The 20023-nt window shown below is 38.8% G+C and overlaps 1 protein-coding gene across 1 annotated transcript; it reads left to right on the top strand.

Moving 5' to 3' along the window:
* On the top strand, window positions 9657-11928 carry LOC109725102 (F-box protein At1g47056-like). The gene has a single exon (XM_020254170.1). The coding sequence runs from the start codon at window positions 10007-10009 to the stop codon at window positions 11666-11668; it is 1662 nt and encodes a 553-aa protein (XP_020109759.1). The 5' UTR covers window positions 9657-10006; the 3' UTR covers window positions 11669-11928.

Below are 20023 nucleotides of genomic sequence, written 5' to 3'. Positions count from 1 at the left end.
CTCCTAAAGCGGATGGAGTGATTGAAGGAGTTTCTATTTCGGTCCAGAAAAATTATGTTGGCTGCAGACGACATAATTTTGAGGAGAAACAGAGGCCGCCATTTAGACTTTCGTTGATTGGGTCGAGAGTGTTTGTTTGATCTATCCCCGTTCTATTTCTTGCAGTTATGTACCGTCTCCGAAGTCGAACGTCTACGCGGGATCGTGCACAGTTGACTCGGGATCGTGCTGTACCTCCTGAGATGCCGTAGCAGGCAAAGGCGAGTGCATCCGCTGTTGTGGAGCAGACGGCCCGACCTGAGGTGGGTGCACCTCCTGATTGGAATGCACAGTTGGCCGCCTTGACGGAGGTGACGAGGCGACAGTGGGAGTTGTTGGAGAGGATGTGTGAGAGGTTAGTTCTACCCCCGACTACTCCTGCGGCAGCACCAGCCGCAGTTGTACCCCCGCCAGTGGAGATTCCTGTGGCACCCGTTGTGCCTACTAGGGGGCCAGTATAGATGACAGAGGCCGAGTAGGAGCGGTTGACAGAGAGGCTTGCTCGGTTTTGCCGTTTTGATCCGCCAATCTTCGATAGCAGTTGCATTGAGGCCTGGGTGGTTGAGGGCTGGGTGTCAGTGCGATGGAGAAGCTATGTGAGGATCTATTTGTTTCAGAGAGAGCAGGTACATCTGGGAGTCCACTGTTTGTCAGGCGAAGCTCACGCCTGGTGGAGGAGGATGAGGCGAGACTATAGCCTAGTAGCGCTGCAGATAAAGTGAGACGAGTTCTGTGGAATGCTGTTCGGGATGTATTTTTTCAACACTGTGAAACATAAGCTCGAGGAGGATCTGAAGAAGATCCAGCAGGGTGAGCGGACAGTTCAGGAGTACATTCCGGAGTTCACACGACTCCTGAACTGTGTGTCGTTCGTGGCCAGGGATGAGGCGCACTGAGTTTACCTCTTTGAGCAGGGTTTGAGGCCCGAGATCTTCCGGTTGGTTCATGCGCAGAGGTTGCGGACCTTAGATGCGTCGATGGAGCAGGCTCTTTGGGTTAAGAGAGGTGATGATTCCATTCGGGAGAGGACTCAGGCCGTGGGGTAGAGTGAGAACCGAAAGCGCCTTTGTCTAGATGATGCAGAACAGTCGAGCAATAGGTATCTGCCGAGACCGCCACGATCACGCTCTCAAAGTCGTGGGTCTTCGGGGCGTTAGCGTTCTGGGGGATCCCGTCAGCAGGGACAGCCACAGAGGACCCCACTAGCCCCGGCAGTGCGAGCAGAGAGAGGGCATGTGTTAAAGTTGCTGTCTGCCTGGGCATATGAGATCAGCTTGTCCTCGAGCAGCATCACCAGCACCATCTACAGTATCTGCACAGCCAGCATCCCCGCAGTCTTACGGGGCACCGTCGAGATACCGCCAGTAGGATATGGCATTTGTGTCGCGTCAGGGTGAGCGGCGACAGTAGGCTCCGAGTGGCAGGGTCTATGCAGCCCAAGTGGAGGACTCTACAGCAGCCAACCGGCTGGTGGCAGGTATTATTTTGATTTCTAGTATTAGAGCTCGTACACTTTTTGATACCGGTGCATCGCATTTCTTTGTTAGTCGAGCATTTGTATTGTTGCATGGTTTAGAGTTAGGGTCATTGTCACATGCACGAGAGGTGCAGATTCCCGACCATGTGTTACAGGTTGCAGAGTATTGTTGGTCATGTCCGGTGCAGTTGGATTCGTGGATCTTGCCCGCAGACCTGTTGGTGTTAGGGCAGCTGCAGGACTTTGACGTTGTGCTCGGTATGGATTGGCTGGTGCGGTATTTTGCTACTATCGATTGTGGAGCGAGGACGGTGATGTTTCGCGAGCCAGGCAGGAGGAGTTCACTTTTAGGGGCTGCAGGAGCACGTTGTTTGCCATTTGAATTTCTTCCGCGAGGGCTCGACAGCTGATGAGTAGAGGATGCATCACTTTTCTAGCAACAGTTGCTGAGGTACCTACGGCGGCGCCGAGACTCTAGGATATTCCTATAGTCCGCAAGTTTCCGGATGTGTTTCCTCCAGAGTTGACTACAATGCCGCCGGAGAGGGAGATTGAGTTCGTGATTGATATAGTTCCTTAAACTGCACCAATCTCAAAGGTACCTTATCCAATGGCACCGGCGGAGCTGAGAGAGCTAAAGGCGCAGCTTCAGGATCTGATGGATAAGGGGTATGTGAGACTTAGTGTATCGCCTTGGGGAGCGCCGGTGTTATTTGTAAAGAAAAAGTATGGTTCTCTCAGGTTATGTGTAGATTACCGGGAGCTAAATAAGGTGACCATCAAGAACAAGTATCTTTTGCCGCGCATTGATGATCTGTTTGATCAGACACAAGGATCTTGTGTCTTCTCGAAGATTGATCTCCAGTCCGGTTACCACCAGCTGCGGGTGAGGGCCGAGGATGTTCCCAAGACAGCTTTTCGGACTCGGTACAGGTATTATGAGTTTACGGTCATGCTTTTTGGATTGACAAATGCCCCTACCGCATTCATGGATTTGATGAACAGAGTGTTCAAACCGTTCATGGATAGATTTGTAATAGTCTTCATTGACGATATCTTGATTTACTCCCGGAGTGATGCTGAGCATGAGGAGCACTTGAGGACTGTGCTACAGCTTCTGCGAGAGAAGAAATTTTAAAAAATAACTAAAAGCTAAAAACTAGAGAATAATGAAGAAAATCAGAGAAGAAGAAGAAAAAAGGTGAAGTTGCACTGTTAAGATAAAATTGCACTGTTTTAAAAGAACATTGCATTATTATGGGTATAAGTTACACTATTTAAGATGTAAATTGCACCATTTAAGATGAAAGTTACATTCTTTAAATAAAAATTGTACTCTTTGGGAGACATTTACACTATTTCTCCTTTTATTGTACTCATTGAGATATAAATTGCATTTTTTAAGATAAAAGTTGTACTCTTTAAACGAAAGTTGCACTTTTTGAGAGATATTTACACTATTTTTCTCTTAAAGGGTACAGTTTACATCTCAAATAGTGCAACAAGAAAAAAAAAATTGTATAAATATCTTTCAAAAAGTATAATTTTTATTTAAAGAGTGCAACTTTCATTTTAAGGGGTGCAATTTATATTTCAAAGAGTGCAACTTACGTCCATAATAATGTGACGTTCTTTTAAAATACTGCAATTTAATCTTAACAGTGCAACTTCATTTTTTTCTTTCTTTTTCTCTGATTTTCTTCATTATTCTCTAGTTTTGGCTTTTTGTTAAATTTTTTTTTTTATTTTAAACAAACAAAAGTGCTAATTTAGAGATGCTCCTGTTCAACCTTCGCCCTCTTCGTCTCTGACACCGTCGAGGCCACGCTCGCCGCCGCCCTATAGCGTAGGCGGGTGGGCCGCGTGCCTCTTTCCTCGCTGGCGAGTTTTTTGGCGCCGAGAAGTGCTTCCTCTTTATCGTCAACGACGGTGGTGGGGACGTGGGTTCCCAGAAGTGGGTTTGGTAGGTACAAAATCTGCTGTAGTAGATGTGGAAGAAGAGAATGCGTTGTCGTCCTCATTACCATCGGAGAGGGCCGCAAAAGCGGTGGTGGAGGGTCGGAGAGAAAAAAAAGAAGGTAGCGGTGTGGCCTCGGCAGGGTCAGAGGCGAGGAGGGCGGGAGGTGCGGGCGCGGTCGAGGGCGAGGGTGTGTAGGGCAGAGGCGAGACGAACTGCCTCTGCTTTCGCTGCCTTTTCGGACAGAAAAAAAAAAAGAACCAGAGAAAAAAAAAGAGAGAGAAAAAAGAATAAGGATATTTTAATTAGTTTGCTGAAAATTTAGTCCGAATCTACAAAATCGAAAAAGACGGTTCAATTTTTCAAAAGCTCAAAACTTGTGAATTTTTTATGCAAATTAGCCAAAAAATTTACTAAAAAAATAATAGGCTGAAAGAACACTAATGACTAGTTCACANTTTTGTGTTCAAATTAATCAAACTGTTACACTGAAGAATTGTTTTGCCTTTGACTAAAATGAGAGGCCAAAGCCGAGCCCACGTTTATTGTACTCATCTTCTTTTTCTTATTCTTAATTCTTAGCTCGTTGAGTAGTGTTTGGTGCTTACACTCTGAGCTTTGAACGGAGAAAAATTTAGGAGAAAAAACCAGGGAAAAAAAAAGACGTACGTGACGCGCATGGCGAACTTTTGGGCTGCTCTTCAGTCGCGCTTTGATTCTGGACCGCGTCAAATTGCTCGGACAAGTAAGCTGCGCGGACGCGCACACACGCGCCGTGTACATTCAAAAGTATACTATAAATTTTACATTAATTTATTTAAAAATAAATTTTTTAATATTTAAAAATAAGCAGGATGTTGAAATTTACATTCACTTTTTAAATATATTAGCGATGTACCCGCGCTTTGCTACTGATGTATGAATATATTCTTAATTTTATTTATAAAATATAATATATATTATTATTAAGTATACATTTGTATTAATATTTAATTCTAAAATATAGGATTTTGTTACGGATTTTATTTGTTGGTATGCTATATACTTGAGTTCCCTAAATTTTAAAATTTTCTAAAGCATACCGACTTTGGAGAAATTAGATATAATTTTTCTAAAATTTGGACTTCCAACAGATAATTGACAAAAAGTAAAGAAAATTTTTAATTAATTTAATGGTAGATAGGTAATGAGAATGTTAAATCTAACAAAATTTTCAACCAATTTTAAAAAATAACTCACATCGAAATAATTCACGATTGGTGAGATATTAATCAAATTAACATAGTTGAGAGGTCTAATTTAAAGTGATTTTTAGTTGAACTCATTAACTGCACCTAATATACATATTTATTTCATGCACACCAGTAAATTTGTATAATAGGGATGGCAAAATAAAAAATTAATTAATTCAAATTATTTTATAGTATTTAGAATGTCTATATATTAATATTTATAAATTTTAGATATATTCACTAGAATAAAGCTATAATTTTCTTATTGTGTCCATGATGCACTAGATGCATTAATAGAATGGACATCTGTCCACAAACAATGCTCCAATAAATTTATATAATAGAGATGTCAACAATAAAATTAAGAAAATTTACTGTATAGTACTTTAAATTTTTACATATTAAAAATTATAAAATTTAGATGCAAATAATAAAATAAAATAAATTTTTCTATATAATTTATGGTGCATCGAGTACACCGAATTTATGGAAAGGACATTTGTCTAGAAATGGAGGGTCGCTCCACAATAGATATTAGGCCTTTAGTGGAGTTCATTGGCTACATCTAGTGTACACATACATCTCATATGCACCAGTAAACTTATACAGTAGAGATGTCAAAACTAAAAATTTAATTAATTCAATTTATTTTATAAATTTTAAAATGTTTATATATTAATATTTATAAATTTTAAAATATATTCACTAAAATAAAATTATATTTTTTTATTGGGTCCATGGTGCACTGGGTGCACCTATGGATGGACACATGTCCACAAACAGTACTCCTCTCGATTGCAAATTATGCGTGCACTTAGTGTATGTGATACACACCGGCAAATTTATCTGATAAAAATGTCAAAATAAAATGTTAGATAGAATTGTCAAAAATAAAATTTTAGAATAAAATTTCATTAATTAAATTTATGTTATCTTATTTTAAATGCCTTTATATTAAAATAAAATAAAAATTATTATAGGATGTATGGTACACCGGGTGCAGAGTAAATATAGATAGGACACGTGTTAACATAGAGATATTACCCCCAAGGCATTTTAGTATATAGTAATAGATAGACAGCATTGCTTTATTATTGCTCCTGCCCTGGTCAAATATACGATTAATGCTTTTATTAATTATACATTCTGTAATAGTTTTTTTGTTAGAGAAATATAATATGCTATTCGTTTTGTTTATTTTCTTAGAAATAAACTTAGTTTAAAATGTGAAGCCAACTATGCTTGGAACTTGAAACTTTGGGTATCAAATTTCAAATTCTGTCACTTACATTAGGGACGATCGGTACATTAGTAATTGTTTATTCTCGGTGTGTATCTTTTAAGAGGTTGGGAATTCAATATCACAGTCGCTGTTACTAATATTGGACATTCAAGTTTCCCACTTCGTCAAAATCAATAGGTTCTTAGAGTGAGACATGCGAACTTGCTATGAAAAAAAAATACAACTCAATATTCTATAATGTGGAGTTTGGTTGCTATACTATTGATAATACGGAGGCCTCCGTACTACTAATTTTTTGTTAATGATGCAGCTTTCAAATGGAAAATCGACTTCGTTAGACTTGATCTACACTATTAAAGTATTTGAAAAGGGAATTGCATAATTTTTTGTTATCATTTATCTATTAAACACGTAGTCTAAAAATGAACGGTTAAAAATAAAAATTTCATAAAAAATAATAAAAGACTTGAATTTAAGATTAAAGATACTAATTTTACTCTAAATAGTGAAAAAAAATTAATAAAAATTTTATCAAATTATGATTGTTTTACCTTGTTAAATTCACAAATATATCACATCGATTATTAAAATTATTAATTTTGAGACTTTTTGATCACTAGCTGAATAGTGTCGAAAAGTTATAAAATTTAGTTATACTTTCAATAGTGTAGATCAAATCTAACGGAATCGATCATCGACTTAGAAGCTGTATTATTGAAAACAACTTGATAGTACGGAGGTCTTCATGCTACCGATAGTGTAACAGCCTAGCTCTGATAATGTGCTAATAGACAAAAATAAAGTGAATGACTTAAAGAACTCGCCCGCTGGTTAGCCTAATGGTTGCTTTTCTAGTTGTCAATTTAACTTGTAACGAAGCCCTTACTTGTATGGTTTTTTTTTTTTTTTTTTTTTTTAATTAAGAGATAGGTAGCATGCTATCCAATTTGTTTATTTTATTTAGAAATAAACTTAGCTAAAAATGTGTATCAATTAAGATTCCAACTTGGGACCTCGGGTACCAACTATCAAGCTTTTGCCAGTTGTGTTAGGAACAGTGATTTTTACTTGTATGTTTATTAGCCTAGTGATTGTTAGTCCGCTAATAAAAGACCAGCGGATTTTAGCTCTCGGTTGTGTGTTTGTTAGCCTAATGGTTACTTAAGAGAGGAGGGGAGGTGAATTAAGTTTCTAAAATAAAATATAATAAAATCAAATTTGATAGAACCGCAATAAAAGAAAATTAGAAGAGTTAGAAAATATCAAACTCAAAGCACGTGGTCGATTTGTTTCGAAGTTCAATAGTTTTCCTACGTCCTCACCAATGTTTCAACACAAGAGAACGTTTAATTTTTACGGAATAATATTTTTTCCTGACAAGTACAAAGTCTTTACACCTAGAACTTCTCATAAAGATCGCACTTTTTACACTTTTTTTTCCCTCTCGTTTAAATTTTAGTTACTATTATATTTTGAATGTAATTTATTTAAAAGTTATACATTATCTCTAGTTAGTAGTTGACATTGCCAACATTGGGAAAATAAAGAAGCAAGAGAGGAAGAAGAAGAAGATGAAGAAAGAGAGAAGAATAAAGAGGACTCCTCTCTCTCATTTTCTCGTCTCGCGATTGCCGGATTCGTTCCCAATTGTCGTCGCTCTCTCAAGTGCACATAGAGAAGCCAGTCAAAACCCTAGCTGTACACATCCCCAAACACATATTAGGGTGCGTTTGGTTCGAGTTATCCTGGCAGGATTGCAATCCTGCCAGGATAACTGTGTTTGGTTAATCCGCTATATAATCTAGTCGTTAATGTAGCATTACAAATTGAGTAGGATTACATCGAAAATATGAATAGCAGGTGGGTCGTGTATCTTGCATTACTGAAACCCGTTAATACTACATATTATGTAAAATGATAATTTTACTCTCCAATAAATCCAAATCTAATTAACAGTATTATTTTCATCTCTCTCTCGCCTTCCTCCCTCTCTCTCGTACGCTGCTTTCTCTCGCTCTCTCTCTCTCGACGTCTCTCTCTCTCTCGCACGAACACCTATTATCTTCTATTGCGTCGTCCTCCCAAGTAATCATCACGATCTCCTTCCCTTCATTTGTTATTTCCGCAAAAAATAATATTCAAATGACCACAATAAAGGCAATTTTGGGAAAAACTATACTTTTATGTCAAGATTACTAAATTTTATAAACTGAACCAAACATATTAATGCTATCAATACTGTAATCTAGTATTACATTACTATATTAAACCAAACGCGCTAATACAGCATCAGTAGTAATCTCACGCCGAAATCTAAGATACCTGGATATATCAAGATACTTTGTAATATTACATAACTCGAACCAAACGGACCCTTAGGGTAATCCTAATCTTAGTCTAATAAGAATTGAAACTTCAAAATCCAAATTAAATCCTATCGATTCTGCTTAATCTGATGGCACAAATAAATTGAAATTTATAATAACAGTTAATATCAATACTACAATAACGCTAAGATATTTAAGTATTTTTTAAAATTAATTGTATACAGATATTACATCGCTCTTTTTAATTAAAATTACTAATTATACAACCACTGTTTTATTCATACATTATGCATATAATTTGACGTACTTTTAAAATATATAAGAAAATATTACCTATCAGAAGAAAAAAATTAAAATTTTTCATATTTCAGAGTTTTATAAAGTAATATGCATGTCATGCAATCAAAATGTCTGTATAATTAGTAATTTTGATTTCGAAAAGACGCCAACCGAACCACTTAATAAAGTTTATGAGGTCAAACTACAAAACTTTAAATAGCTATTTACAAAATAGCTAAACTACACTGAACCTTTGTGCATTTCTTTGAGTTGCGCTGGAATATTATTAATAGCAAAAAGTTCGTTCACTATCAAGTTTTTAATTTTTGGATGAAAAATTATAGAATTAGAATAATATTAATCTCTTAGGGCATGTTTGGTTCGTCTATTTTAGACTATGGAATTGGAATGGAATTCACTGATTCCGATAGTTGCCGTTTGTTTTATAGGGATCGAATTCTAATTTCCATTCCACTCCGGAATGGGAATGGCCAAATCCATTTATGATCCAATCCGATTTTGAATTCAGGATTGACTTATTCAAAAGTAAATTATTCAAAATCCTCTTTCACCAACACCTACCTCTTCTCCCTTCATCACTTTTTTCTTTCTTAATCAAAACCATCTCTAAAAAATTTTAAATTTTCATTCCAATTTCCATTCCAATAATGAACCAAACATTTTTGGATGATTCATCATTCCATTTCACATTCAAAAATAATCCAATTCCAATTTTCATTTCTATTCCAATCATGAACCAAACATGCCCTTAGAGTTGAGTGATTATCTTAGGATTGAGTGGTTCCCACTGGATTATAATATTTAATTCAATAATTAGAAATGGTGAAAGAAATTAATCTAAAAATTTTACGTGATAGCAAAAAAAATCTTTTGCTATTAATAGTATTGTAGTCCAGCTCCATTTCTTTTTCTCTTATTATTTTTAAGAAAAATATGTATAGACCGCGGTCCATGCAATAATTTCTGCCCATCGACCGCTCTACGGTCCACATCACCGCTCATATAAATAATCCGCCTTGGCTCCGAGATGTAAATAACTAATAGGGCTCCCTCTTATACTCTACGGCCCTAACAAGGTGTTCCCAACACTGCATCTTTTCCTTTCATTTGAGTCCTCTTCCTTTTATTTTTTATCCCTTTTTTTTCCCCCCCCTGGGTCCGGAAAAAATCCCATTTATTAAACAAATAAATACGGAAACACTAACCTCAGCATTAGAAGACAAATATAATAATCCCGGGCACAAAAGGGAAACAACCGGATTTAATTACCATTTGGAGTCCGCCTCGTCGCTCCGTAGCGGCAGCAGCACAAACCAGTGCTTCGTCAGAGTTCAGATCCGGAAAAGAAGAAAAAAAAAAAAAAAAGAAAAAAGAGGAAAAAGGAAAATGGCGGAGGCGCTCCGCTTCGTCTTCTTCTGAAAAGCAATATCGATGGGCCAAATCGCCTCCGCTCCCTCATCCACCTCCTCTTCCTCTTCATCGTCGCTCGGGCTCCGCACTAAACAACCCTACAGTTGCCCCTCCGGAGGGGTGACGGCGGTGGAGGAGGCGGAGGCGGCGCCGGCCATGGCGGCGGAGGAGGGGGGGCGGGACCACACGGCGGAGCTGCCGGACGAGCTGCTAGCGGTGATATTCCACGGGCTGGGACCCGGCGACCGCAACCGGTGCGCGCTGGTGTGCCGGCGGTGGCTGGGCGTGGAGGGGCAGAGCCGGCGGCGGATCGCCGTGGACGCCAGGGCGGCGCTGCTGGAGGCGGCCCCGGCGCTCTTCGGGCGCCGGTTCTGCGCCGTCTCGCGCCTCGCCCTCCGCTGCGACCGCCGCTCCGACAGCATCGGCGACGCGGCGCTGGCGGCCGTGGCGCTCCGCTGCCCCGCCCTCACCCGCCTGAAGCTGCGCTCCTGCCGCTCGCTCTCCGACTCCGGCATGTCCGGCCTCGCCGCCGCCGCCCCCGCCCTCCGCAAGCTCTCCGTCGCCTCCTGTTCCTTCGGCGCCCCGGGCGTCCTCGCCGTCCTCCGCGGCTGCCCGCTCCTCGAGGAGCTCTCCCTCAAGCGCCTCCGCGGCCTCGACTCCCCGCTCCTCCTCTTCGACGACGACGACGACGACAGCGCCGGCGACACCGCGGCGCCGGCCCCGGCCTCGTCCTCGCTCCGATCCATCTGCTTCAAGGAGCTGTACAACGCGCAGTGCTTCGCCCCGCTCATCCTCGGCGCCCCCAACCTGAAGAGCCTGAAGCTCTTCCGCTGCTCCGGCGACTGGGACCCCCTCCTCGAGGCGCTCCCCGCCGCCGCCCCGGCGCTCGCGGAGGTCCACCTCGAGAAGCTCCAGGTCAGCGACCGCGGGCTCGCCGCCCTCGCCCTCTGCGCCGACCTCCACGTCCTCCACCTCGTGAAGACCCCCGAGTGCACCGACGCCGGCCTCGCCCCGCTCCTCGCCCGCTGCCGCCGCCTCCGCAAGGTCCACCTCGACGGCTGGAAGACCAACCGCATCGGCGACCCCAGCCTCTCCGCCCTCGCCCGCGCCTGCCCCGACCTCCAGGAACTCGTCCTCATCGGCGTCAACCCCACCGCCCGCAGCCTCGAGCCCGTCGCCGCCAATTGCCGCGCCCTCGAGCGCCTCGCCCTCTGCGGCTGCGACACCTTCGGCGACGCCGAGCTCGCCTGCGTCGCCGCCAAGTGCGCCGCCCTTAAGAAGCTCTGCGTCAAGGGCTGCCCCGTCACGGACGTCGGATTGGGGGCCCTCGCCGACGGTTGCCCTAAACTGGTCAAGGTGAAGATCAAGAAGTGCCGCGGGGTCACTCCGGAGTGCGCCGAGTGGCTGCGGACCGTGAGGAGCTCGCTGGCCATCAATTTGGACACGGATCTCAGCGCCGCCGAGTTGCAGGAAGGGAGTGTGAGTGAGAGTGGGGTTTTAGAAGATGACGGCGACGACAAGCTGGTTCCGGACACGGTTGATCGGAGCGAGCTCCCGACGAGTAGTACCAGTCGGCCGACGTCGCCGTGGAAGGCTCGCATCAGCAGCATGGTCGGGAGGAACTTCCTCGCTTCGGCGATCCGAAGGTGGTCGCACGGGAGCAGCTGTTCCCGGAACTCATGAAGGGCGCGGCGTGCCCCCTCCCCTTCGGCGTCTTGGTTTGTTTCTCCTTGACTACTTAATTGTCTCGTCTCAATCGCTGGTAACTTGTTCATGCCTGTAGTGTTGCATTGTATTTCTATAGTTGATATGATCTTGTTAAGTTGCTCCCAAGGATGTTAATTGACTTCTCCAAATCAGGGTTGAATTATCAGTATCTTTGCCTCTCATGATGCATTTCTTTTTGTCCACTGCATTTTAAAATTCACCTTCTTTCTTCTTAATTTCCACCGTAGTTCTAGTAGAACTACTAGCGTTAACTTGAAGTGTTTATAAACATGAAGATGCTTGTGCAACATTGTTTGATTCAGAGTTTCTAAGTGATAGGCTAGAGAATACAGTGTTGATTCCGCCAAGCTTTTGCATCCTTAGGAGCTGCATTTCATATTATATTTGTTGGATATATATATATATATATATATATATATATATATATATATATATATATATATATATATATATATATATATATATATATTCCCTTGATGCTACTCGTGAGTGATCACCTATTTGGTAATTTTCTTTTTAATTTGAGGGTGACTAGTTGGCATATTGAATATAAACTAATAGTTTCAGTAAGAATTTTGGGTTGATTGTATGAGGATCTGGGGAAAAAAATTGTATTTTAATGATCCATGGCGAGAACTTATCCTGCAGTTTAGCCATGGAGTTCTAGTAGAAGTTTTGAACCATTTAATACTCTGTTTGTGTTGTGGAATATGACGAAGTCAATGCATGAGTTTTACCATTGACTTGCATTGGAATTTTGACGCTTTGGGAAGGAATTAAGGAATTTTGTAATTTGCCTTTTTGCTACCTTAGATTGCTTAGAACTTTGGTAAGTGCTATTATTTTATTGAAATCTTCAGAGAAGCTAGCTAATTAACAGATGACTTGATTCTTCTTGTAGTTTGGTGTTGTTTGATTTATTTTCTCAGGCAACTCCTTGAACTTTGAACAATTTCAAGGCTCTTAATTATTGATATTTGACCCTTGAACTTCTTACATTAGTGTAGTGAATCTCTCTGTTGAAGTGATGTTATAGTTTCTTGATGATTCTGTTACATGTGTCTGGCACAAGAGTCAAACTTATTCAATATTAAAGACAAAAAAAAAAATACTACAAAATAAGCATTGCAGATTTCGAAGAAAACAATATAGAGATTGTTCCTCCATTGCGAGTATAACACTTTGATCTTTCTCTATTAGTTTATTTGGCAAGGCTGCTAGAAAGATTTGGGCTTATCTCTTAATTTGAGTTGGATATACTAACTCTATTTGGTACTTTATTTCTCCCGTTGATTAAGAGGAGATTGGGTTCCTAGAAATTTCAATTTTCTCAGTAAATTCAGGCTCACACCCCTTCCAACTTAGTAGTTTTACATTGTGGTTCTTGGTTCTGCTTGATGATCATGGTTGACTAGTTCGGAAACTTGGTCATGCATGAGATAGGTAATTTTAACTAATAAAGCAGTTCCAACTTGATCAAATATTTATAGAGGTGGCCACGTAAACTGGTGCCGACCATATATATCATGTCTCCCCGCTGTTCTCCTTGGTCATTTGCAGTCATCAGCTATTTGCTTCAGATTCTTATTGAAATTCGAAATCCAGGAATTAGTCGATCATATTGCGAAGGCTCTAAGGATGTAGATATAGCTTGGGGAATGATGGTGACTTTTTTTCTGATTCACTTGCATTAAATTAGATAGATTAAGAAACTTATTTTGACTTAAGGTGGTTAATTTCATTTGGCACCAATATTATTTGGGACTAAAAGATTAGTGGTTGATAATATTTGGTGGTGGTCATTATCATCTTTGTCATTCTTGTTGCTATGTATAATTAAGGTGGTAATTAGTTGAAAGTTAGCTTTAAGCATAGTGAAATAAACTAACATAAAGCAATTTTGACTTAAGGTAATTGATTTAATGGTAGTGTGACACAATAAAATTGATGCATCATCTTATTCTAGTACTAAATGAGATGGAAGGAGCCTAATTTCATCTAAACTTTTTTGGGCACATATGATATAAAGCTCTGAGAAAATTTTACTGTTTGTGTCCACTGTTTTTGCCTTTCATCAGCTAATAGTTTCATGAGATTTTATACGCAAGTAACCAAAATGAAGGGAGCTGCTGATTTTGTAGTTATAGGTACTTGTGATGAAGTGTTTGATGTTTGTATTTTAGGATAATATAAACCTTGTATTTTAGGATAATACAAAATGAAGGGAACTGTTGAAGTGTTTGATGTTTGTATTTTAGGATGATGTAAAACTTGTATTATTGACTGCGATAGAAGATTTAACAATTAATGTAGCATTGTAATGTAATGATAATTAGGTTCCTTGCAGATTTTGAACTGTACTAGTTTTTGAGTTTTTCTAATGGCATGGAATGTTAGTCACAATTAAAAGTTTATAATAGTAAGTGGAGAGTGCAAAACTGATAGTATTCATATTAGAGGATAGGTAGCATTTAGGGCTTGTTTGGTTCAAGGGTGGAATTAGAATGGATAATGGAATGAGAATGAATTGGAATGGCCCACTCCCCCAAGACGTTTGGTTTATTTGTGGATTGAGAATTGGAATGAGTTATTCATATTTCATTGTTTGGTTTGTATAAAATAAAAAAAATTATAGGATACTATAATACTAATTTTACTCTCAAATATAAATTTATATTATTTAAAATTTATGAAAACTATAATACTATTCTCTAATAAGTTTTCCAAAAAAAATATCAAATTTATTTTTAAAAATTTTTATTGATGTGGGTTAGGAATAGGGTTTTGAGAGATGATAGGGTTTTTTTTTTTTTTTTTTTTTTTTTTTTTTTTTTTTTTGTGATGAGAAAGGGGTGAAGAGAAGGAGGGTGAGATGGTCACGTGGGCTTCGAGAACTTAGTGGGCTTCTGGAATGAAATCTCAATCCGGGCTAGAAGACCGGAATCAAGTTGAAGGCTAATGGGCCAGTCCGAAATAGGAATTCCAAACCGATTCATGCGAACCAAACAAAATTAACCGGATTTGTTCAAACCAATTCCCATTCCATACCCAAAATAGATGAACCAAACAAGCCCTTTAGAGTAAATATCCATCTCATTAGTCCTCTTAAGTGGTTTAGTGCATATTATTACTATGCCATTTTATTGATTGTGTTTGTATTTTACTGTAGGAATTCACTATTAAATAGGACAGTTAAAATGAGATAATTTTTAGAGATCAGAAGAGAGTAAAGTGAAAATTATAGGCTGTGTTAAGCCCAAGGCTACTGCTTTGTAAAGATTATAAAGTGTAACAATTTACTACTGCTTTGTAAATTTTATCATTTTGTTACTTTATTCCACGGCAGATCCTTTTTCTCAAATGAAAAATAACAAAGTAACACTTCTCAAAGCGTAGAATGATGTGATTACTTAGGTGTTTCTGATGTTCATTGGAGCACTAATCCCTTCATATTATTGATCTCATGTTGTTGAAAATGTTTAATGCTCTTAATTACTACCAAGTAGACCAACAGGATAAGCATTTATAATTACGCCAAATATACTCTGTTTGGTTTTAATCTTGGCTCGATTAGGTGAGATAGGAAACTTGGTTCAAAAGAGAAGTAGGTAACTGCCATAAATATTTATATGATTAATTGATTATAGGATCTACATATGAAGCAATTAACGGGATTTTTGTTAAGGAGGGATAGGAGATATCAGAGATGATTCATTAAGCAAAGTTATTTTTTCTTCTGCTTAATTTCGACAATAATCATCTCTTAAAAAGATTTTGAACTTTTTGCTGTAAGAAAATTAAACACAGAATTTTGTGCCCTAAGAATAATAGCTTTAATTTAATGTTCTTAACATAAAGGAATCTATTGGTGAGGTTTTCATATCATGCCTCTTGAAAGAGTACAATTCATGTAATATTTTAGTATTTTATTTAACAGCTTTTGTCCTACGTGGTCAAACTGGTCGTAATTATTTGGGAAAGAGAATAAGTAGAGAAGGAAAAGCAACCCGTGACGAAGCATCCATATATTTTGCCGTATTAGCTAAAATATATATACTTCAGTTCAGTTGTGATCAATCAGAGTTGATCAATATTTGGGAAACATTCAATCCGAGTTGATCATTTGGGAAGCATTCCGGGATGAATGTCACGTCGTCTAAGTGATTTTCTTTTGAAGACTTTTTTATTTTGAAGATTTTTTTAATTTTGTATTATTTTATTTTATTTAAATAAATTTTCGTTCTCAACCGATTTTTTTTTTTTTAGATTAAAAAGATAAAATATAGAAAACAGTTCCCAATACATGGCATGTTATATTTTAGAATAAATTGAATATTTGGTTCCCGTAATGTTTGGTGCTTAAATTATGAGACACGTTATATTTTAACTCGGCCAATGTGCATAAAAAATTCACAAATTTTAAGCTTTTACAAAATTGAATCGTCTTTTTCGATTTTACAAATTTAATCTGAATTTTCAACAAACTGATCAAAATACTCTTATATTTTTTCTCTCCTCTTATTTTTTTTCTTGTTAATTTTTTTTTTTCTCTCGCCGAAAAAGCCAGTAGAGGCGGAGGTGGAAACGGCCCGCCTCCCCTCTCACCCTCGTGCCCTCGCCCTCGCCCATGCACCCCTCTTCTTCTTCGCCTCTCACCCCGCCGAGGCCACGCCGCAACTTTTTTTTTTCCCTCTCACTTTCTCTACCGTCTCCAACGACGACGTCTCTCTTGCCCTTTCCCGCCATTCTCGTCCTCCCGCCATTCTCGTCCTCTTCCTCTCCCTCCTCCTCTGCCGCCTCCAAAGACGACGCATCTTCGTCGATGCCGACACCTCGGAGGTCGTTACAGCGTTGCAACCTCGAAGCGGGAGGTTCTTATCGGCGTCATTGCCAGCGCAATGGCCGTTGGCAAAGAGGGGTGATAAAAAAAAATGTAGAAGAAGAAAGAAGAAAAAATAAATACAAGAAATTATAGAAAAAAAAATGAAGATAAAATTGCACGGTTAAATAAAATTGCACTGTTTTAAAGAACGTTGTACTATTATGAACATAAGTTGCACTATTTAGATGTAAATTATATCCTTTAAGATGAAAATTATACTCTTTAAATAAAAATTGCATTCTTTGGGAAATATTTATACTGTTTCTCTTCTTATTGTACTCTTTGAAATGTAAACTATATCTTTTAAGATAAAATTTATACTTTTTAAACAAAATTTGCACTCTTTGAAAAAATTTTACACGGTTGCTGTTTCTTCTTTTGTTGCACTGTTTATCCTTTTAAAGAGTGCAACAAAGAGAAGAAAGAGTGTAACAAGAGAAAAAATAATGCAACAAAGAGGAAAAATAGTGTAAATATCTCTTAAGGGTGCAGTTTACATCTCAAACAGTGCAACAAAGAGAAGAAATAGTGTAACTATAATTCAAAAAGTACAACTTTCGTTTAAAAAATATAACTTTTATCTTAAAAGATACAGTTTATATCTCAAAGAGTGTAATAAGAGAAGAAACAGTGTAAATATCTTCTAATTAAAGAGTGTAATTTTTGTTTAAAGAATGTAATTTTCATCTTAAATGATGCAGTTTATATCTTAAATAGTGCAACTTATATCCATAATAGTGCAATATTTTTTTAAAATAATTCAATTATATTTTAACGGTGCAATTTCATTTTCATCTTTCTTTTTCTATAATTTTTTGTCTTTTCTTCTTCCTTCTTCTACAAACTTTTTTGGTCACCCCATTTTGCCAACGGTCATGGCGCCGACAACGACATCGATAAGGACCCCCCGCTCCGAGGCTGCGGCGCCGCAGCGACCTTCGCCTTGTCGGCGTAAGCAAAGATGCTTCGTCGTCGGAGGCGGCGGAGGAGGAGGAAGAGGGAGAGGATGAGAAGGGCCAGGAAGGGCGAGAGAGACGTTGTCATCGGAGATGGTGGAGGAGGATCGGAGAGGGAAAAAAAAAGAGTCGCGGCGGGGTTGAAGGCGAGGAAGGTAGGGTGTCCGCGAGCGAGGGCACGAGGGTGAAAGGCAAGGCGGGCCGTTTTCGCCTTCGCCTCCACTACCTTCTTCAGTGAGAGAAAAAAAAAATGAGCGAGAAAAAAAAAAAGGAGAGAGAAAGAGGAGAGAGAAAAAGTAATAAGAGTATTTTGGTCAATTTGCTGAAAATTCGGACCGAATCTGCAAAATCGAAAAAAAGGCCGAGTTTTGCAAAAGCTCAAAATTTGTGGATTTTTTATACAAATTGGCTTTTTAATTCTTAAATTTTAATTTATTATTATATTTTTTAAAACTTTTATAATTATTATAATCAACTCTTACAATTCATTTTGATTGATTAAATTTTAACATATCACATCACTTCTATATTAGTAATATATTATTATTTAGTCAGCTAAATTGAATTATAAAACTTAATAATAATAATTTTAAAAGTTTGAAAAAAAATAAAAAAATAATATTTGAATACTAAAATGTCCCCAACCTCATAGTTTGAGGGCCAAATATGCAATTTACCCGTACTTTGTCTCTTAATTGAAAAACAAACATGCATTTAACCGTTCACAAGAGATGAAAAATATTTTATTAGGGAAAAGAATAATGCTGCAGTACTTATCAGCCGCATCACATTGCTAAGATTCACTAGCCAATCAAAATGCATTTCTGAAACTTATTTATTTTATAATAATTTTAAAAAAATAATTTTTACCATACTTTTATATTAAAAGAAGAGATATAATTGATTGGTTATAGTTGATGTGGTGTGACGTTATATAATAGACATTGAGCACGTAAAACGTTAATTTGAAATATTGATTATATAAGGCAGTTTATAAAACCTAAATTAATGGAGATAATAATAATAATAATTTCCCAAAAGCCAAGAAGCTTTTGTCCCGAGCAAACAATGGCGACCATCCGTTTTCTCGTATCAAACTTTTCTTCTCAACAATTTGATTATTTGGCTGATAAAAATTAAATTTTTAAAAAAAGGTGAATATATCAAAACCTCCTTCAACTATAGAATATATTTTAAAATAGAGCTCTCAACCTTACATCTTTTTTATTGATATTCCATCTCAAATTTCAATCATGGCGATCACTAATCTCAAGTTTCAATCACATCTAATTTATTGACAGTTTATAAAGGCTGATGTGCTATTAACCGAGTAGTTGGACTACAAAATGCACATGAAAATTGCTTATTTTAATAGTAATGAAAGTATGCTTGTTTCACAAAAAGTGAAGTTCAGATTAAATTAGACTTTCGGATGAATTAAAATTCAAATAAAAATAATATAAAATATTAAAAATATTGTTTTAAGATAGCTTAAGCTATTTGAGACAAACGATCGTTTCATGTAACTTAATATGGTATCAAAGACTGCACTAGAAGAAGGCCACTATACGAGGGTAGAGCCTTTCTTCCCTACTCGCAATGGTGGAAAAGTGTGCTTTGGTGTCAAGACATGTCCACCTCCGGAGTGACTTATGAGCTAGGTAACGGAAGAAACATTAGGTTGTGGAATGACATCTGGATAGGAGAAACCCCCCTTTGTATTCTCTTCCCGGATATCTATTGGAACGTTACGAAAGGAGGCGCGCATTTCCCAGTGCCAGAACCACAGCGAATGGAGATGGCGCTTCATTTGCCATGGCTTCTCGGCGTCACACTCCATTGAAAGTCGAAGATAGCTAACGATGTTTAAAGACTTGCTCCGAGGCCATCGCCCCGGTATCAACCCATACTCAATTAAATGGAGGTGGACCTCCAACCAACTATTCACAACTATTCACGGTCAAATCCCTCTGCCAGTTCATTTCTAATGGGGGACAGAGAGTCCCTACAAATCGGCACATCTGAAAACTGAAAATTTCGGTCAAAATCAAAGTCTTCATTTGGCTACTTCTCCGAAAGAGATTACTCACTGCTGATAGGCTACTCAACAGTTGCGGTGCTCACGAAAAACTGTGATCATCTATTCTGTACTTGCGTTTATGTAAGATACCTGCTCCTCAGTTTGGAAGGATTGGGTTCAACTGATGACAGCACGGGCAACGTCAATGGTCTCTGGAATGGATGGTGTGACACCCCGATCGGAACTTCGAGAACACAAGGCCTGACCCTTCTGGCCGCGACTTGGTGGGTGATCTGGACAGACAAAAACAACGCAATCTTCCGAGGAGTCTCGCACAATGCTACCCGGTCTCTTGAACGAGTCAATCTTTTACTAAACGACTGGAACTCATCACTGTGATGTGCCGTCCGAGCCTCAGCTACTATCCCTCCTCTCCCTACTCACACCTCCTC

The sequence above is a fragment of the Ananas comosus genome, linkage group 19 (genome assembly GCF_001540865.1).
Source record: "Ananas comosus cultivar F153 linkage group 19, ASM154086v1, whole genome shotgun sequence".
Taxonomy (NCBI): Eukaryota; Viridiplantae; Streptophyta; class Magnoliopsida; order Poales; family Bromeliaceae; genus Ananas; species Ananas comosus.
The sequence above is the reverse complement of the archived record's forward strand: the minus strand, read 5'-3'. Positions and strand labels throughout refer to the sequence as shown.

Coding starts and splice junctions, on each gene's coding strand:
- LOC109725102 (XM_020254170.1), top strand. CDS start 10,007: ATGGGCCAAATCGCCTCCGCTCCCTCATCCACCTCCTCTTCCTCTTCA.